The following is a 27,303-nucleotide window of genomic DNA, read 5'->3' on the forward strand; positions in this document are numbered from 1 at the left end:
GTTCACAATCAATCAATCAATCAATCAATCAATCAATCCATCAAACATTCAATCTATCTATCAATCAATCAATAATTTAAATGAACATACACACTGTTACTGGCCAGGATATATATATATATATATATATACATAGATCAATTAATGCATATTGATGTAAATTCTTTTCAGCAGAATTTAAACAAGTCAAAAAATATTCATGAAAGAGTAACTGTACAAAAATATCTAAACAGTGCAATGACTGATGATAGTTATGAATCACAAGTCTGTAAAACTGCAATGGTTTATAGTTTATAAAGTTTCTGCTGTATTCTGGGTTTTGTGATTTATTGGAAATCATTGTTGTCTGAAACTCTTAGAGCAGCTTAATCAAAAGTTCGCAGCATTTAATCAAAGTTGTGTGAAAGTCTTTATTTCGGAGTAACCTTTGGACATTTATTCCACACTGAAGCTTAATCATAATCTGTCTTTATATAATCATATTGTGCATTGATAGGTTTAAAGTCTGATGTAAGAAGCCCTCAGTGAAAACAGCCTGTTGAACCAAAACTCAGCATTTCTGCAGGATCTTCTCGACCTGATCGGAGGAAATATTAACGGTAAGTCTATAACGATTTTTAAATGTTACTTGTTTCAGAACGTTCAGAGAAACATTCAAAAGTTACGTTCCATAATGTTTGTAGAATAATAAAGTGGAATGTTCCTTTAACGGTCATATAACTGAGACATTTATTTTTAAAACGTTTGAACATTCAGAAAACATTCAGAAATAACATTTTCATAAATTAAGGGGAATGTTAGTGAAGTTGTGAAGTTAAAATGTACAGTCAAACCAAAATGTATTCAATATTTCTCACATTATCACAGTTTATTCGCTATAGTTTAGAAAATGGTAATAAAATATGACAAGAACTCAGAGTTATAAACTCAGTTGATATTTGACTGGTTTTGTCCGTCCTTCTGTTAGACTGTCTCACACATGAATTATGTTGAATATCTGTCAGCTGTTAAATTTAACTACACAATTAGATAATACCAGTTTAGCTCAACCAATCACCAAGCAATGCTTCATTGTGTTCAGTCTGTGTGTAAAAAGAGCATTAGCAATTAAAGAAAACACACTTCAGCAAAACATGATCAGCTCAAAGTGTCCGAATCAGTTTTGCTCCCAAAGTTTTATAAATGTCACTGGTAGTCACTGTATGAAGAATATTTGGGTATAATATGTTATAGTTTACTTTATTTTGCTCTCCTCACTTACATAACTGAACTATAGTGTCCTGATCACACACTAGTGAAAAATATATATAAAAAATTATATCTGATGTCTAATTTTTGGTTTGACTGTAAATGTTTTGCTGATGACTGGAATAAAAGATTAATCATCAAATAATTAAAGCTTCCTCACATGAGATAGACCAGCGAACAAAAATATGTTCTAAGGGTGTTTCACTAGAGATCCCATGAAAACATTATTTCTGAGAGTTCCTGATGTCTGACTTTCTCTTCTCTTCTCTTCTCTTCTCTTCTCTTCTCTTCTCTTCTCTTCTCTTCTCTTCTCTTCTCTTCTCTTCTCTTCTCTTCTCTTCTCTTCTCTTCTCTTCTCTTCTCTCTCTTCTCTTCTCTTCTCTTCTCTTCTCTTCTATATATAAAGGTCATAGCACTTGCATTTTGTTGTCCTATTGTTAGTTTCACTGCTTCTATTGTTCCCATTTGTAAGTCGCTTTGGATAAACATACGCTTTGCCGTCTGCTAAATGATTAAATGTAAATGTAATGTAAATGTCTGCAGCTTCTGATGGCGTTCAATGGGAAATATCAGCTGGAGTCACACGAGAACTTTGAGGCTTTCATGAAGGCCGTTGGTAAGACTGTCATGAGAAGAAAACATTTACAGAAAAGCACAGGTTTCTTGGATGAGAATGAAAGCATATTAATCCCTGTTATAGTCCTACACTTGACATGGGTTTGATGTGTTTGCGTCTCGTGTCGCAGGACTGCCGGAGGATGAGATCGAGAAAGGTAAAGATGTGATGAGCATCTCAGAGATCCACCAGGACGGGAACGACTTCAAGGTGACGGTGACGGCGGGGACTAAAGTGATCCTGTACTCGTTCACTGTGGGAGAGGAGTGTGAGCTCGAGACCTTCACTGGAGAGAAGGATAAAGTCAGTCCCATCAGAGTCAAATCACCAGATCGAAAGAAAAAGAAACATCGGTCCCACTTTATATTAAGTGCCTTTAAGTACTATGTACTTACATCGAAAAATAAGTACAATGTACTTATTGTGTTGATGTTTATTGTAAAAACCCGTTTGCTGCTGTTGCGGTGTGATACGGGTCAGGTCGGGGACAGGTGAGATACGGGTCAGGTTGGGGACAGGTGTGATACGGGTCAGGTCGGGGACAGGTGAGATACGGGTCAGGTTGGGGACAGGTGTGATACGGGTCAGGTCGGGGACAGGTGAGATACGGGTCAGGTTGGGGACAGGTGAGATACGGGTCAGGTTGGGGACAGGTGTGATACGGGTCAGGTCGGGGACAGGTGTGATACGGGTCAGGTCGGGGACAGGTGAGATACGGGTCAGGTTGGGGACAGGTGTGATACGGGTCAGGTCGGGGACAGGTGTGATACGGGTCAGGTCGGGGACAGGTGAGATACGGGTAAGGTCGGGGACAGATACGGGTCAGGTTGGGGACAGGTGTGATACGGGTAAGGTCGGGGACAGGTGAGATACGGGTAAGGTCGGGGACAGGTGTGATACGGGTAAGGTCGGGGACAGGTGAGATACGGGTCAGGTCGGGGACAGATACGGGTAAGGTCGGGGACAGGTGAGATACGGGTAAGGTCGGGGACAGGTGTGATACGGGTAAGGTCGGGGACAGGTGAGATACGGGTAAGGTCGGGGACAGATACGGGTAAGGTCGGGGACAGGTGAGATACGGGTAAGGTCGGGGACAGATACGGGTAAGGTCGGGGACAGGTGAGATACGGGTAAGGTCGGGGACAGGTGTGATACGGGTAAGGTCGGGGACAGGTGAGATACGGGTAAGGTCGGGGACAGGTGTGATACGGGTCAGGTCGGGGACAGGTGAGATACGGGTAAGGTCGGGGACAGGTGAGATACGGGTAAGGTCGGGGACAGATACGGGTAAGGTCGGGGACAGGTGAGATACGGGTAAGGTCGGGGACAGGTGTGATACGGGTAAGGTCGGGGACAGGTGAGATACGGGTAAGGTCGGGGACAGGTGTGATACGGGTAAGGTCGGGGACAGGTGAGATACGGGTAAGGTCGGGGACAGGTGAGATACGGGTCAGGTCGGGGACAGGTGTGATACGGGTAAGGTCGGGGACAGGTGTGATACGGGTCAGGTCGGGGACAGGTTAGGGACAGGTGTGATACGGGTCAGGTTAGGGACAGGTGTGATACGGGTAAGGTCGGGGACAGGTTAGGGACAGGTGAGATACGGGTCAGGTCGGGGACAGGTGTGATACGGGTAAGGTCGGGGACAGGTGTGATACGGGTAAGGTCGGGGACAGGTTAGGGACAGGTGAGATACGGGTCAGGTCGGGGACAGGTGTGATACGGGTCAGGTCGGGGACAGGTTAGGGACAGGTGTGATACGGGTCAGGTCGGGGACAGGTTAGGGACAGGTGAGATACGGGTCAGGTCGGGGACAGGTGTGATACGGGTAAGGTCGGGGACAGGTGAGATACGGGTAAGGTCGGGGACAGGTTAGGGACAGGTGTGATACGGGTCAGGTTAGGGACAGGTGTGATACGGGTAAGGTCGGGGACAGGTGTGATACGGGTAAGGTTAGGGAGAGGTGTGATACGGGTCAGGTTAGGGACAGGTGTGATACGGGTCAGGTTAGGGACAGGTGTGATACGGGTCAGGTTGGGGACAGGTGTGATACGGGTAATGTCGGGGACAGGTGAGATACGGGTCAGGTTGGGGACAGGTGTGATATGGGTCAGGTCGGGGACAGGTGAGATACGGGTCAGGTTGGGGACAGGTGTGATATGGGTCAGGTCGGGGACAGGTGAGATACGGGTCAGGTTGGGGACAGGTGTGATACGGTTAAGGTTGGGGACAGGTGTGATACGGGTCAGGTCGGGGACAGGTGTGATACGGGTAAGGTTAGGGACAGGTCAGGTGTAAGGGAAGAGTCAACAGTGTCATTACAAATGTAATTTCATACATTAATTACAGCTATAATTACATGTGTAATTACAGTGAAATATGAGTAGATTGATTAAATCGAGTTGATTGATTAATAATTTTGGAGTGAAATATAAATAAATTTAATAATCGAGTAGATTGATTAATATCTTTGGGTTGAAACATGAGTATATTAATTAATTGAGTAGATTAAATCATATTTTTGTCATGGTTGTCAGGTTTTGTGTGATTGATGAGATGTTACAGATCTGCTGATGTGTGTGTGTCAGACGGTGGTTCACATGGACGGGAATAAGCTGACGGTGTTTGTGAAGGGGATCGAGTCTGTGACCGAGCTGGACGGAGACACTATCAGTAACGTAAGTGGAGACTCATCCTCATCATCATCATCATCATCATCATCATCATCCTCATTACTGATGCTTTTATGAACCCTGTGCCGTGTGCTTTCAGACTCTCAGCTTCGATGGAATCGTGTACAAGAGGATCAGCAAGAGAATCTCCTGATCGGCTCACTATAGTGCACTGCAAAATGCCTTTTCTTACTCAGTATTTTTGTCTTGTTTCCAGTCCAAATATCAAAGAAATTAATAAATCAAGATGCTATTTACTAGATGAGTAAAATGTCATAAGATATTATGTCTTGTTTTCTGGGGAAATAAATTAAGTGTAAATAGTTAAGTTACAAATTAAGTGATTTGTTGCTTAAAAAACAACAACATTATCTGCCAGTGGGGTCAGAAAAATAATCTTAATTCAAACAGAAACAACATTATTTTTCTTAGCCCATTGGCAGATCATTTTGCTTGTTTTAAGCAAAAACTCACTTAATTTTGATTTATATCCCCAGAAAAAAAGACATAATATTGTATGGTATTTTACAATTTTAGTAAATGCATCTTGATTTAAGAATTGTTTGATATTTTGACTGGAAACAAGACAAGAATACTAAGTAAGAAAAGCATTTTTTGCAGTGTGTTTGTTTGGAATGGCAAATGTAGGAGATTTTCTGGACTAGATCAATCAAAACTCCACAATGTGATCTGTTGAAAATGCCTTTATTAGAGTGCAGATTCTTGCTTAGATCAGGTTTATGAAGTGGCTTTGATTTGCACTTGTTCTCCAGCGACGCTCATCATGGGGTTGCTTGAGAGAACAGCTTCTCTCATGTTCTGATAGACGAGCTCGTTCTCTTTAAACAGACGAAGCTCCATCTCTGTCTGCGTGCGCATCGCCTGAAAACACACATTTCACATCATGCTCACAGCTCACAATGCAAACCCAACATCGAATCTTTCTCAACCCACAGTGACTCTCAGGAAACAGTGTCATTTGTGTGTGACTTACTCAACTTTGATAGATTTAATTCTGTTTAGTTGTTTTAAAGCAAGACAAAACCAATGTTTTTCATGCACGGCTCAGTTTTAAGGTCTATTTTGCTTCTATAACATCAGACTAGAGGAAAGAAAACATCTAAAATACACATTTAAATATGTGATTGCACTTTATCTATTTGCATCTGTAGATTACAAAATGTAATATCTAAATATACTGTGATTCATCAACTGGGGAAATGGTCTTGCCTTAAAAATAAAGTTTTCATTCATTCAATATCATTACATTTAAACTGTAAAATGGTGAATTGTGTTCAAATTGTACCAACATTTTGCTTTAATTGATATTAAAATTTCATGCTTTCACTGTCTACAGTATATATTTTTCTTGAATGTCTTTTTTTTATTCAGAATGTCTGTTGTGAAGTAACATTTTCCCTTTAAAAATAATTGTATCTTCCTGACAAAATATATTTAAATGACACTTTGTCTTACAGTCATCATCATCATCATCATCATCATCATCATCATCAGTATTTCATTCAAATCAGCCTCATCAGGGTCAAAAGTTCAACTCTGTTATAGGAGGAAAACCCCAGACAGCAACATAGTGTCGGCCCAGATCCGGTGCACATCCGGCACACATCTAATATACATCTGGTACACATCTAATATACATCTGGTACACATCTGGCACACATCTAATATACATCTGGTACACATCTGGCACACATCTAATATACATCTGGCACACATCTAATACACATCTGGCACACATCTAATACACATCTGGCACACATCTAATATACATCTGGCACACATCTAATACACATCTGGCACACATCTAATACACATCTGGCACACATCTAATATACATCTGGCACACATCTAATATACATCTGGCACACATCTAATACACATCTGGCACACATCTAATATACATCTGGCACACATCTGGCACACATCTAATATACATCTGGCACACATCTGGCACACATCTAATACACATCTGGCACACATCTAATATACATCTGGCACACATCTAATACACATCTGGCACACATCTGATACATATATCTGGCACACATCTAATATACATCTAATACACATCTGGTACACATCTGGCACACATCTGATACACATCTAATACACATCTGGCACACATCTAAAACACATCTGGCACACATCTGGCACGCATCTGGTACACATCTGGCACGCATCTGGTATGCATCTGGTACACATCTGGCACACATCTGGTATACATCTGGCACACATCTGGTACACATCTAATACACATCTGGCACACATCTGGTACACATCTGGCACACATCTGGTATACATCTGGTACACATCTGGCACACATCTGGTACACATCTGGCACACATCTGATATACATCTGGCACACATCTGGTACACATCTAATACACATCTGGCACACATCTGGTATACATCTGGTACACATCTGGTACACATCTGGCACACATCTGATACACATCTGGTACACATCTTGCAAACATCTGGTACACATCTGGCACATATCTGGTACACAGATTTCACACAGCCCAGATGTGGGCCGGATCTTGGCTGACACTATGTTGCTGTCTGGGACATTGATTTTCCTGTTACACTTTATTTTGAGGTGTCATTGTTACAGTATAATTACATATTTATAAATACTGAGTAATATTAAGCAACTACATATACTTACTATAGGGTTAGGGTAGGATTAGGATTTGGTTGAGGATTAGTTGCATGTAATTATGCATAATTTACTGTTATTACTATGGTAAGTACATTAAACATATATGTAACAAGGACACTGTCAAATAAAGTGTTACTGACTTCCCCCACGGTAACATTCAACATCTGGCAAACATCTGGCACATATCTAGTACACATCTGGCACACATCTGGCACCCATCAGCCACCAGGGCAGCTGGTGTTTTACCTCCAGGTCTTTGGTGATGGCATGATGAGCTCCATGTGTGATCAGGAGGATAGCATATGCGCGACAGATTAGCCCGTGAGCGGCCTCGATCAGCCCCGCGTGCCAGTGCGTGACACCCGCCCTCATGATGGCCATGCCCAGCTGGGCGTTATTGGGATGGTAAAGCTTCCTAAGACCAGGAACAGGGAGATGATTGTCTGACTGAGCACAGGTGATCAGAATTAAAGAGATTTACAGTAAATCAACAGATTGCTGGACTTCACTGGATGAAAAGATGTCAGGGCTGGGCTTTACCATGACTGAAAGTTTGAAATAACTATTAAAAGTTTAAAGATTTTACTCAAAGAAGTCAATAAAATGTTGCTACCATGTTTTAGCAAGTTGTGAGCCTATTTTAACAATTTTTTTACGTTTTATCAAGTTGCTAGCCTGTTTTAACACGATTTAACACATAACAGACTCTAGCATGAATTACAACATTGCTAGCATGTCTTAACATGTTGCTAGCATGATTTATTACATTGATAGCATGTTTCTAGCATGAATTGGCGCATTGCTAGCATGTGGCTAGCATGATTTAGTACAGTTCTAGCATGTGGTTAGCAGTACGGTTAGCAGTACGGTTCTAGCATGTGGCTAGCATGATTTAATACAGTTCTAGCAAGTGGCTAGCATGGTTTAGTACAGTTCTAACATGTTGCTAGCAATATTTAGCACAGTTCTAGAATGTTTTAACAGGTTGCTAGCATGATTTAGCACACAGACTCACGCGTATCCCTCCACCGTGCGCTGTGCGTGTCCGGCCGCCTCGGGGAACTGCTGCAGGAAGGACAGCGTCTCGCTAGCGATGCTGAGGACGCGCAGCATGTACAGGTTTGTGTCTCCGAACAGCGGATCCTGCTTCTGCAGACACTCGCGGCAGAGCTTAACGACCTACAGAAGCAGATCAGCGTCGTCAGATCAGCATCGCAACCGCAACACTCTTATTTAAACTGCCTTTTATATATTGGACTAATCGAAAATCAACTTTTGATCAGTTTGTCTAAGCAAATAACTATGGAAGTTTGTTTCCGCCACAGAATAAAAAATAAAAAAGGTATTTGCGACTTTGCATGATATAAAGTCGCAATTGCGAGAAATAAACACAATTGCAAGAAATAAACTCACAATTCTGAACTTATAACAAAATTGTGACTTTGTAACTCGCAATTCTGACTTTATATCTCGCAATTCTGAAGACTGACCTCGTGGAAGTTTCCTCCAAGACGAGCCTCTTCGATCTTCACCAGAGCCTGAAGACTGAACTCTGTGGCCTCCTTCAGCACTTCAGCAGACGGCTGCAGACAGAAGAAACCGGCCATTATAGAAACTAGGAATAGGATTTCCACTTCCCATCATGCTTTGCACGGGGCTGATAGGGAGAGTAAATGTTGAAATAAAGTGTTATTTTATGCAATTTTTAGCAAGATAAGAAATAATGTTCTATGATGTTGGTATTTAAAGTCCCCCTGTAGTCAATCCGTTCATCCCTTAACTCATCTTTGATCACCAAAATTAGATTTAAACGTTTTTCTCCTTGAAAAAACTATTTATGCCTTAAAATATCTTGAATGTAACTCAACACCCTCGCCTCATTTAGTATTCGCGGTTCTATGAATATGCAAATGAGCCCCGCCTCCACTCACTCACTCATTCAGCTCAGAGATCCACTGGTTGACGATCACACGTTGATCTGATTGGTTACAAGGTAGTTTGTGACGTCAGAAACACCAGCGATTTCAAAGCGTGTTTTTGAGACTGTCTTTGGTTCACTGCAGTTTAAGGAGGAAATACTCAGCAATGGTGTCGACTTATGAATTTACACATGGTTTGTCTTAAAGCATATTAAAAACACCACATAGACACATAAACAACATTAAAAACTAGGTTTGTGGTCAATTTGAATCAGGTCAACGTGTGATCGTCAACCAGTGGATCTCTGAGCTGCTGTGAGTGAGTGGAGGCGGGGCTCATTTGCATATTCATAGAACCGCAAATACTTAATGAGGCAATGGTGTCGAGTTACATTCAAGATATTTTAAGGCATGAAAAAATGTTGAAAAATGTCATTTTGGTGATCAAAGATGAGTTTTAACGGATAAAATTATTGACTACAGAGGGACTTTAAATGATTGCATAAATATATGAAGCACCTGACGGAACCCTTTATGGTTTTATATAGAAGCTTTTCTTCTAAGTCAAATCAAATCAAATCAAGTATATTTGTATAGCGCTTTTCACAATACAGATTGTATCAAAGCAGCTTCACAGTATTAAATTAAAATAAAATAATACAACAAGGTTTGTTTCTAGTGGAATTTATTGATTGATAAAATAAAATTAAATATCCCCAAAATATCCCCAACTGAGCAAGCCAAAGGCAACAGTGGCAAGGAACCGAAAAAACTCCATCAGGTGACCTAATGGTGTCCTAAAACTCCATCAAGTGACCTAATGGTGTCCTAAAACTCCATCAGGTGACCTAATGGAGGAAAAAAAAAAACCTTGGGAGAACCCAGGCTCAGTCGGGGGCCAGTTCTCCTCTGGCATTTATGAACTAGAGGCCGGATTGTAGTTTGAAACTGTGAGATTAAAAATATTATATGAATGCCTGGCCGAAAAGATGCGTCTTTAATCTAGTTTTAAACTGGGAGAGCGAGTCCGAGCAACGAACAGTATCAGGAAGACTATTCCAGAGTTTTGGAGCTAAATGTGAAAACGCCCTCCCTCCTTTGGTGGATCTGGATATCCTAGGTATGACCAAAAGCCTCGAATTTAGTGATCTTAAAGAGTGCAATGGATTATAGGGTGATAGAAGATCCGTTAAATAGACTGGAGCTAAGCCGTTTAGGGCTTTATAAGTCAGTAGCAATACCTTGTAATTAATACGGAACTTTATAGGTAACCAATGCAGTGATGATAAAATTGGTGTTATATGATCATATTTTCTTGATCTAGTAAGAACTCTAGCGGCTGCATTTTGGACTAACTGTCCAACTAAGTCAGTGTTTCTACACCGGCTGATATGAACCTTCTGTCCGTCTGTGTCTCTGACGGCCGTCATCAGGTCGTCTTTAATGCCGTTGGTGCAGTGCTCACACTTGCAGTCGAAGTAATACTGTTGCTTCAGCATTCGCTGCCGGTCCTTGGACACGTTCAGAAAGTCCACGTAACTCACGGTCAGCTCTTCCCCTTCTGAGATGCTTCCCAGAGCCCTCAGCTCGATCCTGACAACGTTCCCAGAGTTCAGTGCGTGCAAGGACACAGAGACACAGATGCTGTCTGTGAGCCAACACACTCTCTTCAACAACAACAACAGAGTGGAGGCTTGTTTCTGCCACCCAAAAATTTTTTTAAAAAGTAATTGCGATTTTTTATTTTTCGACTATATTTTTCTTGTAATTCCAAGTTTATAACTTTTTTCTCACAATTGTGAGTTTCTCTCTCACAGTTCCTACTTTACTTCTCATAATTGCGAGTTTAGATCTCGCAATTCTGTCTTTTTTCTCGTAATTGTGACTTTTTCTCACAATTGAGAGTTTAGACCTCGCAATTCATAATTTTTCGTAATTTTAAATTTATAGGCCTATCTCACAATTCTAACTTTTTTCTCTTAATTCCAAGTTTATAATTCGCAATTCTGACTTTTTCTCGCAATTGAGTTTAGATCTCACAATTCTGTCTTTTTTCTCGTAATTCCAAGTTTATATCTTGCAATTCTTCTCTCAATTTTTCTCGCAACTGAGAGTTTTTAACTCATAATTCTGTCTCGCAACTGAGTTTATATCTCGCAATTCATAGTTTATTTCACGTAATTCCGAGTTTGTCTTGTAATTCGTACTTTATTTCTCGTAATTCCATATTTATTACATGCAATTCTGACTTTAGTTTGAAGTCGCACCCAGCTTACGTTTACTGACGTTATCATTAAGTTATGAAAACTTTATTTCTGAATGTTTTTTCTTGATTATGGGAACGTTAGAGACAACATTAAGGGAATGTTTTCTCTATTTTATTATTTTGCAATTATTATTTGAACGTTTTGAATGTACCAAAACCATATGAAAAAGTAGTAAGTACTGACGTTTAAAGAACAAAAACTAAAATGTTTCAGAAAAAAAGATGAATAAACAACACTTTTGTGCTAATGTTTTGAGAACATTATTAAAGATCAGATAACTTTGAACAAATGTTCTATTATTGTTACTGGAAGAATAATTGCTCATAACTTTGAGAGAATCTTGCCAGAACGTTCCCTGTTAGCTGGGCAAAAACCTTTCTAATTTATTTTCTGTGGCAGAAACAAACTTCCATAATTCAGTCTTACAAAACTAAGGGATTATTTGAATGTCATTGCATTCCTAAAATAAACGTACAATGTAGTTGTTGTGTTAGTACAAAAACCAAAAATCCCAAAAAGCTATTTATGCAACTCACATGCAACACCATGTTAAATCAAATCAAAAATATTTTATGATGAAGACAGTGAATCAGTTCCTCAGAGCAACATGACATGTGACACAGACGAGAAGACATGAGGACTTGACAGTCAGATGAGGAACTATCAGACTGGGTTTTATAAGAATGACTGGAGATGTTGTACATAATATTTATTAAACATTTATTCTCATTTTCGTGTATTTTCTGCTGGTAACACTTCACAATAGGGTTTAATTAATCGGTTACTGCATTAAGTCTCATGAACTAACGATGCACAATATGTTGAAAGATAGATGATGAATTAATGCTGTAAACATAAACAAATACATTTTTAAGGTTGTATAGACACACATTAACGCATTATGAACAAACGTTGTAACAACGAACAATAGAATATTTCTAAATTAACATGTACTTAAATTTAAATAAACTGGTATTCATTGCATGTTCGTGATATTTAACTATTAACAAGTTCAGCCTTACGTGTTACCAAGTAGAAATCATTATAAGCCGGTATGACTTTATTGCTTCCATAGGTGAACATGAAAAGTTATTTTAATATTTTTAATCCTGGCCTTAAAGACAGAAATGTAAAAAAAACATTTGGTTCTTTTTTTGTGTCCTTCTGAGGCCTGAAAGTTTCAGTTCTCGTTCATTGTAATTGCAACACACACACACACACACACACACACACACACACCCCTCTGATCACTCAGTGTGAACAATTGCTTTATGTGAAGAATGACAAGGACATGATGCTGTCAGTTAGACGGGGTCAAAGGTCAAATGTTAGTGTTTAACTGACCTACCTTTTCTCTGAGTGGAATGAAGCATCCAGAGCCGTCTGACTGTAAGAGAGAAACACACACACACACACACAAACACGCACACACACACACACACACACACGCTTTAAGCTGTTTGAGCTCAGCTCTGAATCACTTCATCTTTATGAATTCTCAAACTCACTTGCCATGATTGAGGATGACAGTGCAAACACACACACGGACGCACGTATACACACACACACACACACACACCTGCCGTGATTGAGGATGACAGTGCAAACACACACACGCACACACACACACACACACCTGCCGTGATTGAGGATGATGGTGCAAACACACACACACACACGCACGCACGTACACGTACACACACACACACACACACACACACCTGCCGTGATTGAGGATGACGGTGCAGTTCGGCCAGCAGTCGTGATTGACGAGGCAGAGGTTTGGAAAGAGGCCGACGCCCACCGCCTGAAGACCCCTCTGATCACTCAGCGTGAAGCCGTTGCAGTTAATCTGAGGAACACACACACACACACTGTTAGGAGTGAGGGATCTCTGCCTACCACACACACACACGCGCACACACATGCGCACACACACACACACACACTGTTAGGAGTGAGGGATCTCTGCCTACCACACACACACGCGCACAGACACACACACACACGCGCACACACATACACACACACACACACACACACTGTAAGGAGTGAGGGATCTCTGCCTACCACACACACACGCGCACAGACACACGCGCACAGACACACACACACACACACACACACACACACTGTAAGGAGTGAGGGATCTCTGCCTACCACACACACACGCGCACAGACACACACACACACACACACACACACACTGTAAGGAGTGAGGGATCTCTGCCTACCACACCGAAGATATGCGCCACATAGTCCTCTCCGACGGCTCTCCTCTTCTTAGGCCAGTAGTTGTAGAAGTATTGCACGTCGACCTTGAGCTCCTTCAGGTCATCGGGGCTCATCTTGGTCAGGTGATCCTCCAACAGGTCAAGGGTCGTGAGCTGAGAGTCTGACACCAGACCCGTGTCCTTCCGGATACGCCACATGATACGAGCGGCCAGACTGACATCACAGGACATTCAGAAAACTTAGTTTCTTTGGATAAAGTCATCAACACTTATTAAAGGGATAGTTCACCCATAAATGACAATTAGCCCATGATTTACTCTCCCTCAAGTCATCCTAGGTGTATATGACATTCTTCTGTCAGACGAACACAATCAGAGTTATATTAAAAAATATCCTGGCTCTTCCAAGCTTTATAATGGCAGTGAATGGCTGTTTCTGTTTTGAAGTCCATAAAAGTGCATCTGTCCATCATAAAAGTGCATCTGTCCATCATAAAAGTGCATCTATCCATCATAAAAGTTCATCTATCCATGATAAAAGTGCATCTGTCCATCATAAAAGTGCATCTAACCATCATAAAAGTGCATCTATCCATCATAAAAGTGCATCTATCCATCATAAAAGTGCATCTAACCATCATAAAAGTGCATCTATCCATCATAAAAGTGCATCTATCCATCATAAAAGTGCATCTAACCATCATAAAAGTGCATCTATCCATCATAAAAGTGCATCTATCCATTATAAAAGTGCATCTATCCATGATAAAAGTGCATCTATCCATCATAAAAGTGCATCCGTCCATCATAAAAGTGCATCCGTCCATCATAAAAGTGCATCCATCCATGATAAAAGTGCATCTGTCCATCATAAAAGTGCATCTATCCATGATAAAAGTGCATCTATCCATCATAAAAGTGCATCCGTCCATCATAAAAGTGCATCTTTCATCATAAAAGTTCATCTATCCATCATAAAAGTTCATCTATCCATGATAAAAGTGCATCTGTCCATCATAAAAGTGCATCTATCCATCATAAAAGTGCATCTAACCATCATAAAAGTGCATCTATCCATCATAAAAGTGCATCTGTCCATCATAAAAGTGCATCTATCCATTATAAAAGTGCATCTATCCATCATAAAAGTGCATCTATCCATCAGAAAAGTGCATCTATCCATCAGAAAAGTGCATCTAATCATCATAAAAGTGCATCTATCCATCATAAAAGTGCATCTATCCATGATAAAAGTGCATCCGTCCATCATAAAAGTGCATCTAATCATCATAAAAGTGCATCTATCTATGATAAAAGTGCATCCATCCATCATAAAAGTGCATCTATCCATCATAAAAGTGCATCCATCCATCATAAAAGTGCATCTATCCATCATAAAAGTGCATCTAATCATCATAAAAGTGCATCTATCCATCATAAAAGTGCATCTATCCATCATAAAAGTTCATCTATCCATGATAAAAGTGCATCTATCCATCATAAAAGTGCATCTATCCATCATAAAAGTTCATCTATCCATGATAAAAGTGCATCTATCCATCATAAAAGTGCATCCGTCCATCATAAAAGTGCATCTTTCATCATAAAAGTTCATCTATCCATGATAAAAGTGCATCTGTCCATCATAAAAGTGCATCTATCCATCATAAAAGTGCATCTAACCATCATAAAAGTGCATCTATCCATCATAAAAGTGCATCTATCCATTATAAAAGTGCATCTATCCATGATAAAAGTGCATCTATCCATCATAAAAGTGCATCCGTCCATCATAAAAGTGCATCCGTCCATCATAAAAGTGCATCCGTCCATCATAAAAGTGCATCTATCCATGATAAAAGTGCATCTGTCCATCATAAAAGTGCATCTATCCATGATAAAAGTGCATCTATCCATCATAAAAGTGCATCCGTCCATCATAAAAGTGCATCTGTCCATCATAAAAGTGCATCTATCCATCATAAAAGTTCATCTATCCATGATAAAAGTGCATCTGTCCATCATAAAAGTGCATCTATCCATGATAAAAGTGCATCTATCCATCATAAAAGTGCATCTATCCATGATAAAAGTGCATCTATCCATCATAAAAGTTCATCTATCCATGATAAAAGTGCATCTGTCCATCATAAAAGTGCATCTATCCATGATAAAAGTGCATCTGTCCATCATAAAAGTGCATCTATCCATGATAAAAGTGCATCTATCCATCATAAAAGTGCATCCGTCCATCATAAAAGTGCATCTGTCCATCATAAAAGTGCATCTATCCATCATAAAAGTTCATCTATCCATGATAAAAGTGCATCTGTCCATCATAAAAGTGCATCTATCCATGATAAAAGTGCATCTGTCCATCATAAAAGTGCATCTATCCATCATAAAAGTTCATCTATCCATGATAAAAGTGCATCTGTCCATGATAAAAGTGCATCTATCCATCATAAAAGTGCATCTATCCATCATAAAAGTGCATCCATCCATCATAAAAGTGCATCTATCCATGATAAAAGTGCATCTATCCATCATAAAAGTGCATCTATCCATCATAAAAGTGCATCTTTCATCATAAAAGTGCATCTATCCATGATAAAAGTGCATCTATCCATGATAAAAGTGCATCTGTCCATCATAAAAGTATAGTATATAAGTATATAACTCTGATTGTGTTCGTCTGAAAGAAGAATGTCATATACACCTAGGATGAGTTGAGGGGTGAACTAATTTTTGGGTGAACTATCCCTTTAAATATTACTGACTCTAAAGGCCCCGATATACTTCAAGAGAAATTGACGAACGAATTGGTGCGATGATGTCGTTACGAACAAAATCAGGCCAGTTTGTTTCTGGAGTTTGAACTGTTTGTTAACTAAAACTAAACATTTCTGTTTATTGAAATGAGGCTAAAATAACAAAAAATATAAATATTAGTTGAAAAACTTAAAGTAAATGAAAATTTGAAAATATAAACTGAAACAAGTTTAAATTGAAGCACTAAATTATTAACTGGAAATAAATAAAAACTAAACCTGAAAATAAATCAACCTAAATAATAATATATAATATATATATATATATATATAATAAAAAACCCTGAATAAAACCACAAAGCCCACATAGAAAAACGTTAACATGAAAGCGAAAAATATAAAATTTTAATTTTATTTTAAAATACTACAGTCCCCCTCTAGTCAATAATTGTAAAACTCATCTTTGATCACCAAAATTACATATTTAAACGTTTCTGCCATAAGATATCTTGAATGTAACTCGACACCCTTGCCTCATTTAGTATGCGCGGTTGTATGAATATGCAAATGAGCCCCACCTCTACTCACTCACTCAGCTCAGAGATCCACTGGTTGACGATCACAAATTCATAAGTCGACTCCATTGCTGAGTATTTCCTCCTTAAAACTGCAGTGAACCAAAGACAGTCTCAAAAACACGCTTTGAAATCGCTGGTGTTTCTGACGTCACAAACTACCTTGTAACCAATCAGATCAACGTGTGATCGTCAACCAGTGGATCTCTGAGCTGAGTGAGTGAGTGGAGGCGGGGCTGATTTGCATATTCATATAACCGCGAATACTAAATGAGGCAAGGGTGTCGAGTTACATTCAAGATATTTTATGGCATGAATCATTTTTTTCAAGGAAAAAACATTAAATATGTTATTTTGGTGATCATAGATGAGTTTAAAGGGATAAAATTATTGATTACAGGGGGACTTTAAGAATTTATATATTTATCTATATTTATCTATATTATGGATGTCCTATTCGTATTGAGAGGAAAGCGCAACACACAGGCCTATCTAAATGTGGATGTCATCGGGATGTTCGCTGACAGCAAATGTTTTCAAACCCTAAATTAAGAACGTTAAGTATATCGTGGCCTTAATACCAACACTAAAGCGCTACATTGTTTCAGCATCATCACAGTATGTAAACATGTTACTTCGTTTTTCATTGGAACATTCTCAAGGTCAAGAAGGTCACATGACCGGACTCACCGCACGTTCTCATTGGGAGCTTTTCCCAACTTTCTGATGGCAGAGCATTCGTGCTTGTGTTCTTCCCACGCGGCGCGCTGACACGTGCGATCGCAATAGTGCGCAAACTTACACTGAGCGCAACGGTGAGGGTTCGGCTGCCGGCGGAAACAGCTGTGACACACCTGCCGAGAGAGACTGACACACACACACACACACACACACACACCTGCGTTACACTGCAGCTTCCCCATCCCAAACACAGCTCTCATAACGCCGTTAAGACTCTTCACTACAGCGACGCAGTGTGACGCGCTCATGCTAACTGGGTGTTTATTAGGGCCCTAGAATCCAGTCATAAAATGGAATTTACTGTATAACGTGGAATGTCACATAATTTGTATTAAATGTTTATAAATGTTAAAGCTTCAGATACTCCGGCAATAACAGAACAGGCCAATCTCACTCATCCAGAATCCCAGAATCACCAGGAGCGAGTGCAGCCTTACGGAGAGACTCAGGAAGAGCTTCTGAATGTTAGTGGAGACATTTCTGTAGTTGTTGTGGAGTTACACTGATTCAATGCATCATCATGTTGAACTTCTCCACAAGTGTCCACAGTTCCTGAGGTCTTTATAAGACAGCGGTGACATGTTCTGGTCAATAGTGTTCAGTGCTCGCAAAATAATATAGAATTCATAGACAATTGGAAAAGTTTTTGGGGCAGACCTGACCTGTTGAACAGAGATGGTCTTCATCCCTCCTGGGATGGTGCTGCTCTTCTCTCTAGTAATATGGCTCATAGTCTTAGAGCTCAAACATGACAATCTGGGGCTCAGGTCAGGACTGGCTAAACCCACCGTCTGCTAGCGGCTTCGCGTCACCAAGGTCAGATAAATCACATCACATAGAGCCTCTTTCACCTAGATATCATCATATAGAGACTGTGTCTGTTCCCCGAATTAGGACATACAAAAAACTTCCAAACTCCTAAACCCATTCAAGGGTAAAAATTTAATCGATGTTCAACAAATAAAAAACAGATATAATACAAATGAGCAAATGATAAAGCTCGGGTTGCTGAATATTAGAATAAGAATATAGTCCCTGAATTCAAAAGCACTCGTTGTTAATGATATGAATATGATTACAGACTATAATCTAGATGTGCAGTGTTTGACAGAAACCTGGCTAAAACCAAACGATTACATTACTTTAAATGAATCCACCCCGCAAGATTACAGTTATAAACATGAGCCTCGTCTGACAGGCAAAGGGGGAGGTGTTGCTGTAATTTATAGTAATATCTTCAGAATTATTAAGAAATCTAGTTTCAAATATAATTCTTTTGAAGTGTTGGTGCTTAATATAGCAATATATAGTGTAAATGATAAATCACGTTTGAGATTTGTGCTGGCTACTGTATACAGGCCACCAGGGCACCATACAGACTTTATCAAAGAAAGAGCTAGTACTGGCTGCAGATAAAGTACTAATTGTTGGTGATTTTAATATACATGTGGATAATGAAAAAGCTGCAGTGGGATTGGCATTTAAAGACATTCTGAACTCTATTGGAGTTAGACAACACGTGCCAGGACCCACTCACTGGTAATCACACTCTAGATCTAATATTATCACGCTTAACGAAGATTGAAGAAAGTAGTCCAACGCTGCGGTACAACGAGCACACTCGGCCCTTAAGAGCAGCCGGAGAGATGGAGCGCAACTGGAAGAAAACAAAACTAGAGGTATTTCGCATTTCATGGAAGGAGAGCTCGATTACTTACAGAGAGGCTTTAAAAGCTGCTAGATCTGCTTATTTTTCAACCCTATTAGAAGAAAATAAACAAAACTCTAGGTATTTATTTGAAACAGTGGCTAAACTAACGAAAAATAAAGCTTCAAGCCCAGAAGTTTCCAAGCAGCACAGCAGTAATGACTTTATGAACTTCTTCACTTATAAGATTGATAATATCAGGGACAAAATTATAACTATGCAACCGTCTACTACAGTATCGCATCAGGCAGTGCATTGTAGTCTCCCTGAGGAAAAATATGATTCATTTATTGCGGAAGAATTCGCTAAACTCGTTAAATCATCTAAATCTACAACATGTATGTTAGACCGTATACCGACTAAGCTACTGAAAGAGATGCTTCCAGAGGTCACAGATCCTCTTCTTAATATCATTAATTCATCTTTGTCTCTAGGATACATACCAAAAACCTTTAAGCTGGCTATGATTAAACCGCCTGTTAAAAAAACGCAACTTGATCGTACAGAATTAGTCAATTACAGGCCGATCTCGAATCTACCCTTGCACTAGCATGGTTTAAATCATACATATCTGACTGTTATCAGTTTGTAGCAGTAAATGAAGAGATGTCTCATCGATCACAAGTTCAGTATGGTGTACCACAAGGCTCAGTACTAGGACCGCTGCTGTTCACTCTGTACATGCTACCCTCACACACACACACACACACACACACACACACACACTCTGTACATGCTACCATTAGGAGATATCATTAGGAAGCATGGCATTAGTTTTCACTGTTATGCTGATGATACTCAGCTCTATATTTCTTCACGCCCTGATGAAACTTACCAATTCACAAAATTAAGGGAATGCACAGCTGATATAAAAAAACTGGATGACTAGCAATTTCCTACTACTTAATTCTGAAGAAACAGAGATTCTAATTATTGGACAAAAAACGTCCAATCTGACTTCTGACCTGTAACGCTGCCTAGATCATAATCATACACTGTTCGCTCGTTGGGAGAACTGAGCGACTGAGTCTGGGTTCTCTCAAGGTTTGTTTCTCCATTCTGTCACTGATGGAGTTTTGGTTCCTTGCCAAAAACTTGGCAAAAATGTCCTTGCAAAATCTGATCTTTTGCTTGCAGAGAAAGGCTCACCAAAACACAGTTACTGGGTTTCACTTTTCACGTTTTCTGGGTTGCTAGAAGCACCGGGACCCGATTATAGCACTTACACAGAAAAAGTCAGATTTTCATGAAATGTCCCCTTTAAAGTTTTTCATAGGGCCCTAAAAATGTCATTTTCATTAAATTTTTTATTACATTTTTGTCAAATTGTATGCGTTTTACGATTTGAATAAACTAAACGCTTTTTGATTATTAAAATTTAATTCACCTATTAAAAGTCCAGAAAAATTAAGAAGGAGGAAATTCAGTCATAATAATTCGATTTTCCATATAATGCAGAATGTCACGTAATTTGTATCATTGTAAAAAAGAAGAAGAAAAAAAAAAGTTCAGTTGTTAAAGCTTTATGAATTCAATTGATTAGACAAGTTTTTTTGATTATTACAATGTAATTAAACCATTAAAATGGAACCAGAAAAATGAAGACAGAAAACACGGAAACTAGGGAAAAACTAAATTCATAGGGTTCAACTTTTCATGCAAATGGTTCAACTTTTAAATAGTTTTCAATTAATTAATAATTAAACAAACATATAATTAATAAGTCCAGAAAAAAAACCTTAGCCAAGTTTAGTGTTTTGTTCAAACTCTAGACGTTTTAAGGAGGTGAAACTGTGATGGTGTCACATGAGAGTGGGATCTCTCCCATGAAAACGACAAGTCAATGTTTCTCCAGGGGAAAAATACAGAATGTGCAACTAACAGGCTCTGAGGGTTTGCATTCCCAAAGCAATATTTAATGGAAAGCCACAGCGATAAGGACAAACATCTCGACTGAAAAATCACTGGTTTAAACCATCAGCCGGCAAACATCTACACACTGACTGCAGGAACACATGCATTTATGGGATAAATCATAAAAGATGAATATGCCATGAGTTATTACAGAATCTCCGAGGTCACTTTCTTCCGAAGTAAACCGTTCCCGGTTGAATCCCGATCTCACCTGTCGAACGCGGTTAAACCCCACCTGTTAATCTCACCTGTCGAACACGACGGCGGCGAAGCTTGCCTCAGCGAACACCACCTCTCCCGCTGAAAGCTGCTTCGTGACCCGGAGCCCACGGCCTTTCTCTCCGGCTGCAAACACTTCCACGGGATCCATGTTCTCCACAGTCATGACCACACACACACACACACACACACTGCCTGTGTTCCCAGCGCTTCTCTTCCCTTCCAGCCACTCCGGCTCGGCTAAAAATAGAGGAGAGTTACAGTTACTGTTGGAGTATTTCTATCCGTCAGCTGCGTGTGCTCATCACACCGAACATGAGCTGACATCAGCAGACGAATAAATGCATCCATATGATCTTTCAATAAGGGTCATTTACATTTCATGTTCTTTTGGGTAAATTTTTTGTGTTATTTTTTTCATATTTGGGTAGTTTTTGTGTTACCCAGATCCTGGGTCAGATGTAACAACCCATGGGTAACAACCCAAAATACAAGTTTGTGACACACCCACCGCTAGCCTAGCTTAGCACAAAGACTGGAGGTAAATGGCTCCACCTAGCATACTGCTCCCAATAAGTGACAAAATAACGCCAACATTTTCCTATTTACATGTGGTGATTTGTATAGTCACAGCGTGTACGAATAACAAGGTCACATGAGACACAGCCATCTTCTAACCATATACACACTGGGAACTATATTCTCAGAAGGCGAAGCACTGCTTCTTGGGCGGAGTGCATTTGCTCGCAGCGCCTGAGAAGCCCAATAATAACCAACTGCAGAACCGCAGAACCATACGTCATAGCAGTGTGAGGACGACAGCGCCAGCCTAACAGTCTGATGCCGGAAGTGGGCGGGGTAAAAGCATCTAAGGGGTGGAGATGGGTAGGTTTAGGGGTAGGTTTAGGGATCAGGGGGTGGAGATGGGTAGGTTTAGGGGTAGGTTTAGGGATCAGGGGGTGGAGATGGGTAGGTTTAGGGGTAGGTTTAGGGATCAGGGGGTGGAGATGGGTAGGTTTAGAATAGAAGAATAGAATAGAATAGAATCGGGCATTTATATAGCGCTTTCATATGTATACTGTACACCCAAAGCGCTTTACAATCATATCAGGGGATCTCTCCTCAACCACCACCAGTGTGCAGCATCCACTTGGATGATGCGACGGCAGCCACAGTACAACGGCGCCAGTGCGCTCACCACACACCAGATATAGGTGGAAGGGTTTAGGGGTCAGGGGGTGGAGATGGGTAGGTTTAGGTATGGTATATGTAAGGTGGATATGTATGGTATCCACTTCCGGCACCAGACTGTTGGGCTGGCGCTGTCGTCCTCACACTGCTATGACGTATGGTTCTGCGGTTCTGCAGTCAGACCTATCTCGAGAAGCCCCGTGGTGAAGAGCAGAGTTCCTCAGAGTTGGAGTAAATCACTCCGCAGAAGTAGCAGTGCTTCGTCTTCTGAGAATATAGTTCCCAGTATGTATACGGTTAGAAGATGGCTGTGTCTCATGTGACCTTGTTATTCGTACACGCTGTGACTATACAAATCACTAGGCCTGTCACGATAACAAATTTTGCTGGACGATAAATTGTCCAAGAAATTATTGCGATAAACGATAATATTGTCGTTCGAGACCATTTTCATCTAATATAATGATAATGGCATAATAATGCAGGTACACCTTTTCAAAGATCTATAAACTTTTATTTCTTAAGAATATTAAACATTGAAAACGGAAAAACATTTTAAATATCCACAAAAAATTTACAAAACAACCAAAAACAATAAAAGCAATGGACTCTCAGTGTCTGTTAACAAAAAAAATCACTTGAATAAATACCAAAAACAATAAATAAAATGGATGTAAACAAAATTGCACTTCAAAAAATATTAAACATTAGGCTCAGACATAAATAGTGATACATTCCATAACAGGCAAAACTGCCGGTCAGGACCTTTGTAAACAAATAAAAAAAGCCTCAACAGGATACCACAGCATTTTGCACTGTCCTCCTGTTACTTTGTCGACTAAACGCCCGAGTGATTGTGTAATTTACTGTCGGGAAGACGGAGACGCTTTATTGCGTGTATATGAAATTGCTACGCACTGAAAATACTTGGTTAGGATTAGGGGTGAGGAGTGCGTGCTTTTTACACGCCATAAAGTGCGTATCATATGCACGCAAAAACTATTTTTGGCGTATAAATGGCACGAGAAATAACATTTGTGGTATAGATACGCATTTTCATGAGATCGAGCTCGCTGTCGCGTTTGGCTTTGAAACCAATTCCATCTTTTTCTTTTTTTTCCCTCCAACTCACAACTAACGTCTTTTCTCTCTCCCGGCAGACGCCGCAAGCAGTCCCGCCGGCGCTTTCCCATACAAAGACCATGTGACTGACAAGCGCCGCAGCGCCGCCTCCCCAAAAAGACCATGCAACTGACAAGAGAGTTCACTAAGGAACTGAGAGTGGTCATCCAGTCTCTTTGGTAGAGAGAGAGAGAGAGAGAGAGACGAGGAAAACAAACAATCGAGCTCTTTTTTTTTATCGTGCGATTAATTGATTTATTGACTATCGCGACAGGCCTACAAATCACTACATGTAAATAGGAAAATGTTGGCGTTATTTTGTCACTTATTGGGAGCAGTATGCTAGCTGGAGCCATTTACCTCCAGTCTTTGTGCTAAGCTAGGCTAGCGGTGGGAGCGTCAGACAGAGTTACGGCACGCACGGAGATGAGAAGGGTGTGTGTGGACTTATCTAACTCTGGGGGATACGGGGAATAAGATAAAGTCCCAAAAAGTGGGCGTGTTCCTTTAAACAGTCAAATACACACAAAATAATGTCAAAATGCCGGTCTTGGTGAGTATTCACATAAACACAGTCAGTTATGTTTTAACGTAAACAGTTGAGAAAGAAAATGCATGTGTAAGAGTATGATGGATCCGTGCGTCAGGTCTTAAAGTGACAGCAGCCTAACAAACCTGCTGCCAAATTATGAGATGATATTGTGTCAGCTAGATCTGTTTATTTTTCTCAGCAATCAGAGAAACCCTAAACAACCGTTTCACTCGATCATCAAGCTGCTTAAAAATCACAGCCTCTCTAATGTTCCTGCTTCAGCTCACCTTTGTAATATGTTTTTGGAGTTTTTTAGCACCAAAATTGATAATAAACGTAACCACATTGTTACCACTCGCCTCCTCCTTAAATATTTCTGCATTTTCTGGTATCTCTAACTTTGCAATTCATGACTCCCAGTCTCTATGTAATATGGTTTCAAAACTGAAAGCCTCAACTTCCAGAGTTGATCCGATACCATCTTGTCTTTTTAAATCATGTTTTGATTCCCTCTCTCCTGTTGTTTTGAGAATTATCAATAACTCTCTGTGCACTTAAAATTGCTGCTGTCACCCTGTACCAAAAACTAACAACATGGACTTTGATAATCGGAATAATTTTCGTCCCATCTCTAATCTTCCATTCCTCGCCAAAATTTTAGAACAAACAGTGGCTTCTCAACTGCTTCCTCATCTTTCCTCTAATGATCTTTTTGAGCCACTTCAGTCTGGAGTCCGTAAACTCCACAGCACTGAAACTGCGCTAGTTAAAGTCACTAATGACCTGTTAATGGCTTCTGATTCTGGCCGCTTATCTATACTGATTCTTCTTCATCTTAGTGCTGCTTTTGACACTATAGATCACTCCATTTTAATCACCCGCTTAGAGACTATCTTTGGAGTTTCTGATTCTGCATTAAAGTGGTTTAAGTCCTACCTCTCTGATCGCAAGCAGTTTGTAGTGATGGGTGATTGCAAGTCTGAGGTCGGTGTGGTGCACTCTGGTGTTCCCCAGGGATCAGTTTTGGGCCCTTTACTTTTTAGTATTTACATTTTTCCATTTGGCCAACTTGTAAGAACACTTGGTCTTAACTTTCACTTTTAATGCCGATAACACTCAGATCTACATACATTCAAAACCTGATGTCAATATGCCTGTGTCTCTTCTTTCTCAATGTTTTACTGAGATTAAAAAATGGATGTCTGAAAATGTTCTCTGTCTAAACAGTGACAAGACTGAAGTGATGTTTATTGGTTCACCTCATCAGTTGGGTAAAGCTGTCAGAGTTCTGTCACTTCTGTTTGGGTTACATCTTGGGTTGGTGACAGAGCTCTGGCATTCCCGGTCTGTCATGCGTTGGGTATAGTCTGGGTATAGTCACATAACTTGTCATGTTTTTCCTTGTGCCATGTGCTCTCCTGTCAATTGTCTGGCCCCTCCCATCTTGTTACCTGATTATTGATTCATTTGCCCCACCTGCCTTTCTCGTTACCCTCTTTTGTTTGCTTCCTAGTCTCCCTGTGTTTGCAGTCCTGTGCTGGTTTGTTGTTTTATGTTTCCAGTTATACCAGATCTTGTTTTCCCCTATGGGGTGTTTTTGTTGTAGTTTTGTTTTACTTTTGATTACTTATTAAATATCCTTCTTTTTCCCGCACATGAATCCTCGCTTCACTATTTACTATCCCGTGACAAAAGTAGAGTCCATAACCTTAAGTGTGGATGGCTCTGCTTTGCAATTCCAAACTAAACTAAAACATCTGGGGGTGATATTTGACGCCAATTTAACATTTGACCATCATGTTCGTAACACAGTCAAAACATCATTTTTTCATCTCAGAAACATTGCCAAATTACGTCCCATGTTGACTTTCTGTGGCTGAAAAGCTACCCTAAGTAAATTACAGTTGGTACAAAATTCAGCTGCTAGAATTCTGACTGGGACCAGTGCAAGGGAGCACATCACACCTGTCCTGGAAAAATTGCACTGGCTTCCTGTTAGTTTTCGTATTGATTTCAAAATTCTCATGCTCACTTATAAGGCCTTGAATAATCTGGCCCCTCAATATTTGTGTGTTAACCCCCTACACTCGTACACGTGCTCTACGCTCTTCTGAAGCTGGTCTTCTGACTGTCCAAACAACACGGCTAAAACCTATGGGTGATCGGGCTTTTTCTTCTTTGGCTCCTAAATTGTGGAGTTCCCTGCCCTCTGAGATTAGGAATGCAGAATCCCTTAGTGTTTTTAAATCGTCCCTTAAAACTTACTTTTTTAGGGTAGCTTTTATGCGATTCATGTGATTACTTTGTTTGTTATTATATTGGCTTTTTATTTTTATTGTTTGGTTAGTTTTTTACTGCCTGCACATTTCCGAATGGTATCAATGTTAAAATTGTGGCCGGTGGAAATGCTGTGTTGCTGCTAACTTTGGAAAACCACTTGCCACAAAGTTAATGTCAATCAAATGATCATCTTCGTGACACCGTCCTAAGATTTAAAAGACATCTATCTTTTATAAACACCCAATTTATACACTGAAAAATGAATATTATAAAAATAAAATTTAGTTTCTATATATTTTTTTCTACTTACCACAGTAATGTACTGTTATATGTATAATTTATTTAATTTTACATTATTTTCTCTAGATTTTTCTACAGACCTTGAGAAACAAGTACACTAACTGTACAAATGACTTCATTAGGGACAAAACTGTGGTGGAAACGACCGGGAAAAATCAAAGCTCTTCAGTCAAAGACGTTCTCATGAAGGATTTGGGAAAACAGCAGTGTTTACATCAGGTGTGTGTGAAACCCAGAGCTTCCAGACTTGATTGATTTTCGGAAAAAGTGCCATCGCTCCAAACAACTGTGTATGTTTCATCAAAACTGTT

At 40.0% G+C, this 27,303-nt stretch overlaps 2 protein-coding genes across 3 annotated transcripts; one reads left to right on the forward strand and one right to left on the reverse strand.

The window, feature by feature from the left end:
* The first annotated feature begins 486 nt into the window (after nt 1-486).
* On the forward strand, nt 487-5,888 carry fabp1a (fatty acid binding protein 1a, liver). Its single transcript, XM_084113734.1, has 5 exons — nt 487-599; nt 1,792-1,864; nt 1,995-2,167; nt 4,453-4,542; nt 4,637-5,888. The coding sequence occupies exons 2-5, from the start codon at nt 1,798-1,800 to the stop codon at nt 4,688-4,690; spliced, it is 384 nt and encodes a 127-aa protein (XP_083969860.1). The 5' UTR covers nt 487-599; nt 1,792-1,797; the 3' UTR covers nt 4,691-5,888.
* smyd1a (SET and MYND domain containing 1a) lies at nt 5,226-21,799 on the reverse strand. 2 transcript variants are annotated; one of them, XM_084113732.1, is made up of 10 exons: nt 21,597-21,798; nt 17,676-17,852; nt 13,640-13,853; nt 13,127-13,257; nt 12,754-12,792; nt 10,536-10,731; nt 8,710-8,802; nt 8,235-8,398; nt 7,466-7,634; nt 5,226-5,418 (listed from the first exon to the last, which is right to left on the reverse strand). In XM_084113732.1, the coding sequence occupies exons 1-10, from the start codon at nt 21,731-21,733 to the stop codon at nt 5,275-5,277; spliced, it is 1,464 nt and encodes a 487-aa protein (XP_083969858.1). In that variant the 5' UTR covers nt 21,734-21,798; the 3' UTR covers nt 5,226-5,274. The 2 variants fall into 2 exon arrangements, with proteins under 2 accessions (XP_083969858.1, XP_083969859.1); XM_084113733.1 differs by lacking the exon at nt 12,754-12,792 and having other exon boundaries at nt 21,597-21,799.
* Nucleotides 21,800-27,303: the final 5,504 nt, after the last annotated feature.

This window comes from Abramis brama, assembly GCF_963993115.1.
Source record: "Abramis brama genome assembly, chromosome: 5".
Lineage (NCBI taxonomy): Eukaryota > Metazoa > Chordata > Actinopteri > Cypriniformes > Leuciscidae > Abramis > Abramis brama.

Excerpts from the sequence above, each read along its gene's own strand:
- fabp1a (XM_084113734.1), top strand. The coding sequence starts at position 1,798 with ATGGCGTTCAATGGGAAATATCAGCTGGAGTCACACGAGAACTTTGAG. Across the intron at positions 1,865-1,994 it reads GGCTTTCATGAAGGCCGTTG|GACTGCCGGAGGATGAGATC; the intron begins GTAAGACTGTCA and ends CTCGTGTCGCAG. Across the intron at positions 4,543-4,636 it reads ACGGAGACACTATCAGTAAC|ACTCTCAGCTTCGATGGAAT; the intron begins GTAAGTGGAGAC and ends GTGTGCTTTCAG.
- smyd1a (XM_084113732.1), bottom strand. The coding sequence starts at position 21,733 with ATGACTGTGGAGAACATGGATCCCGTGGAAGTGTTTGCAGCCGGAGAG. Across the intron at positions 17,853-21,596 it reads GCCGCCGTCGTGTTCGACAG|TCTCTCTCGGCAGGTGTGTC; the intron begins GTGAGATTAACA and ends TGTGTGTGTCAG. Across the intron at positions 5,419-7,465 it reads CCATCACCAAAGACCTGGAG|GCGATGCGCACGCAGACAGA; the intron begins GTAAAACACCAG and ends GTGTGTTTTCAG.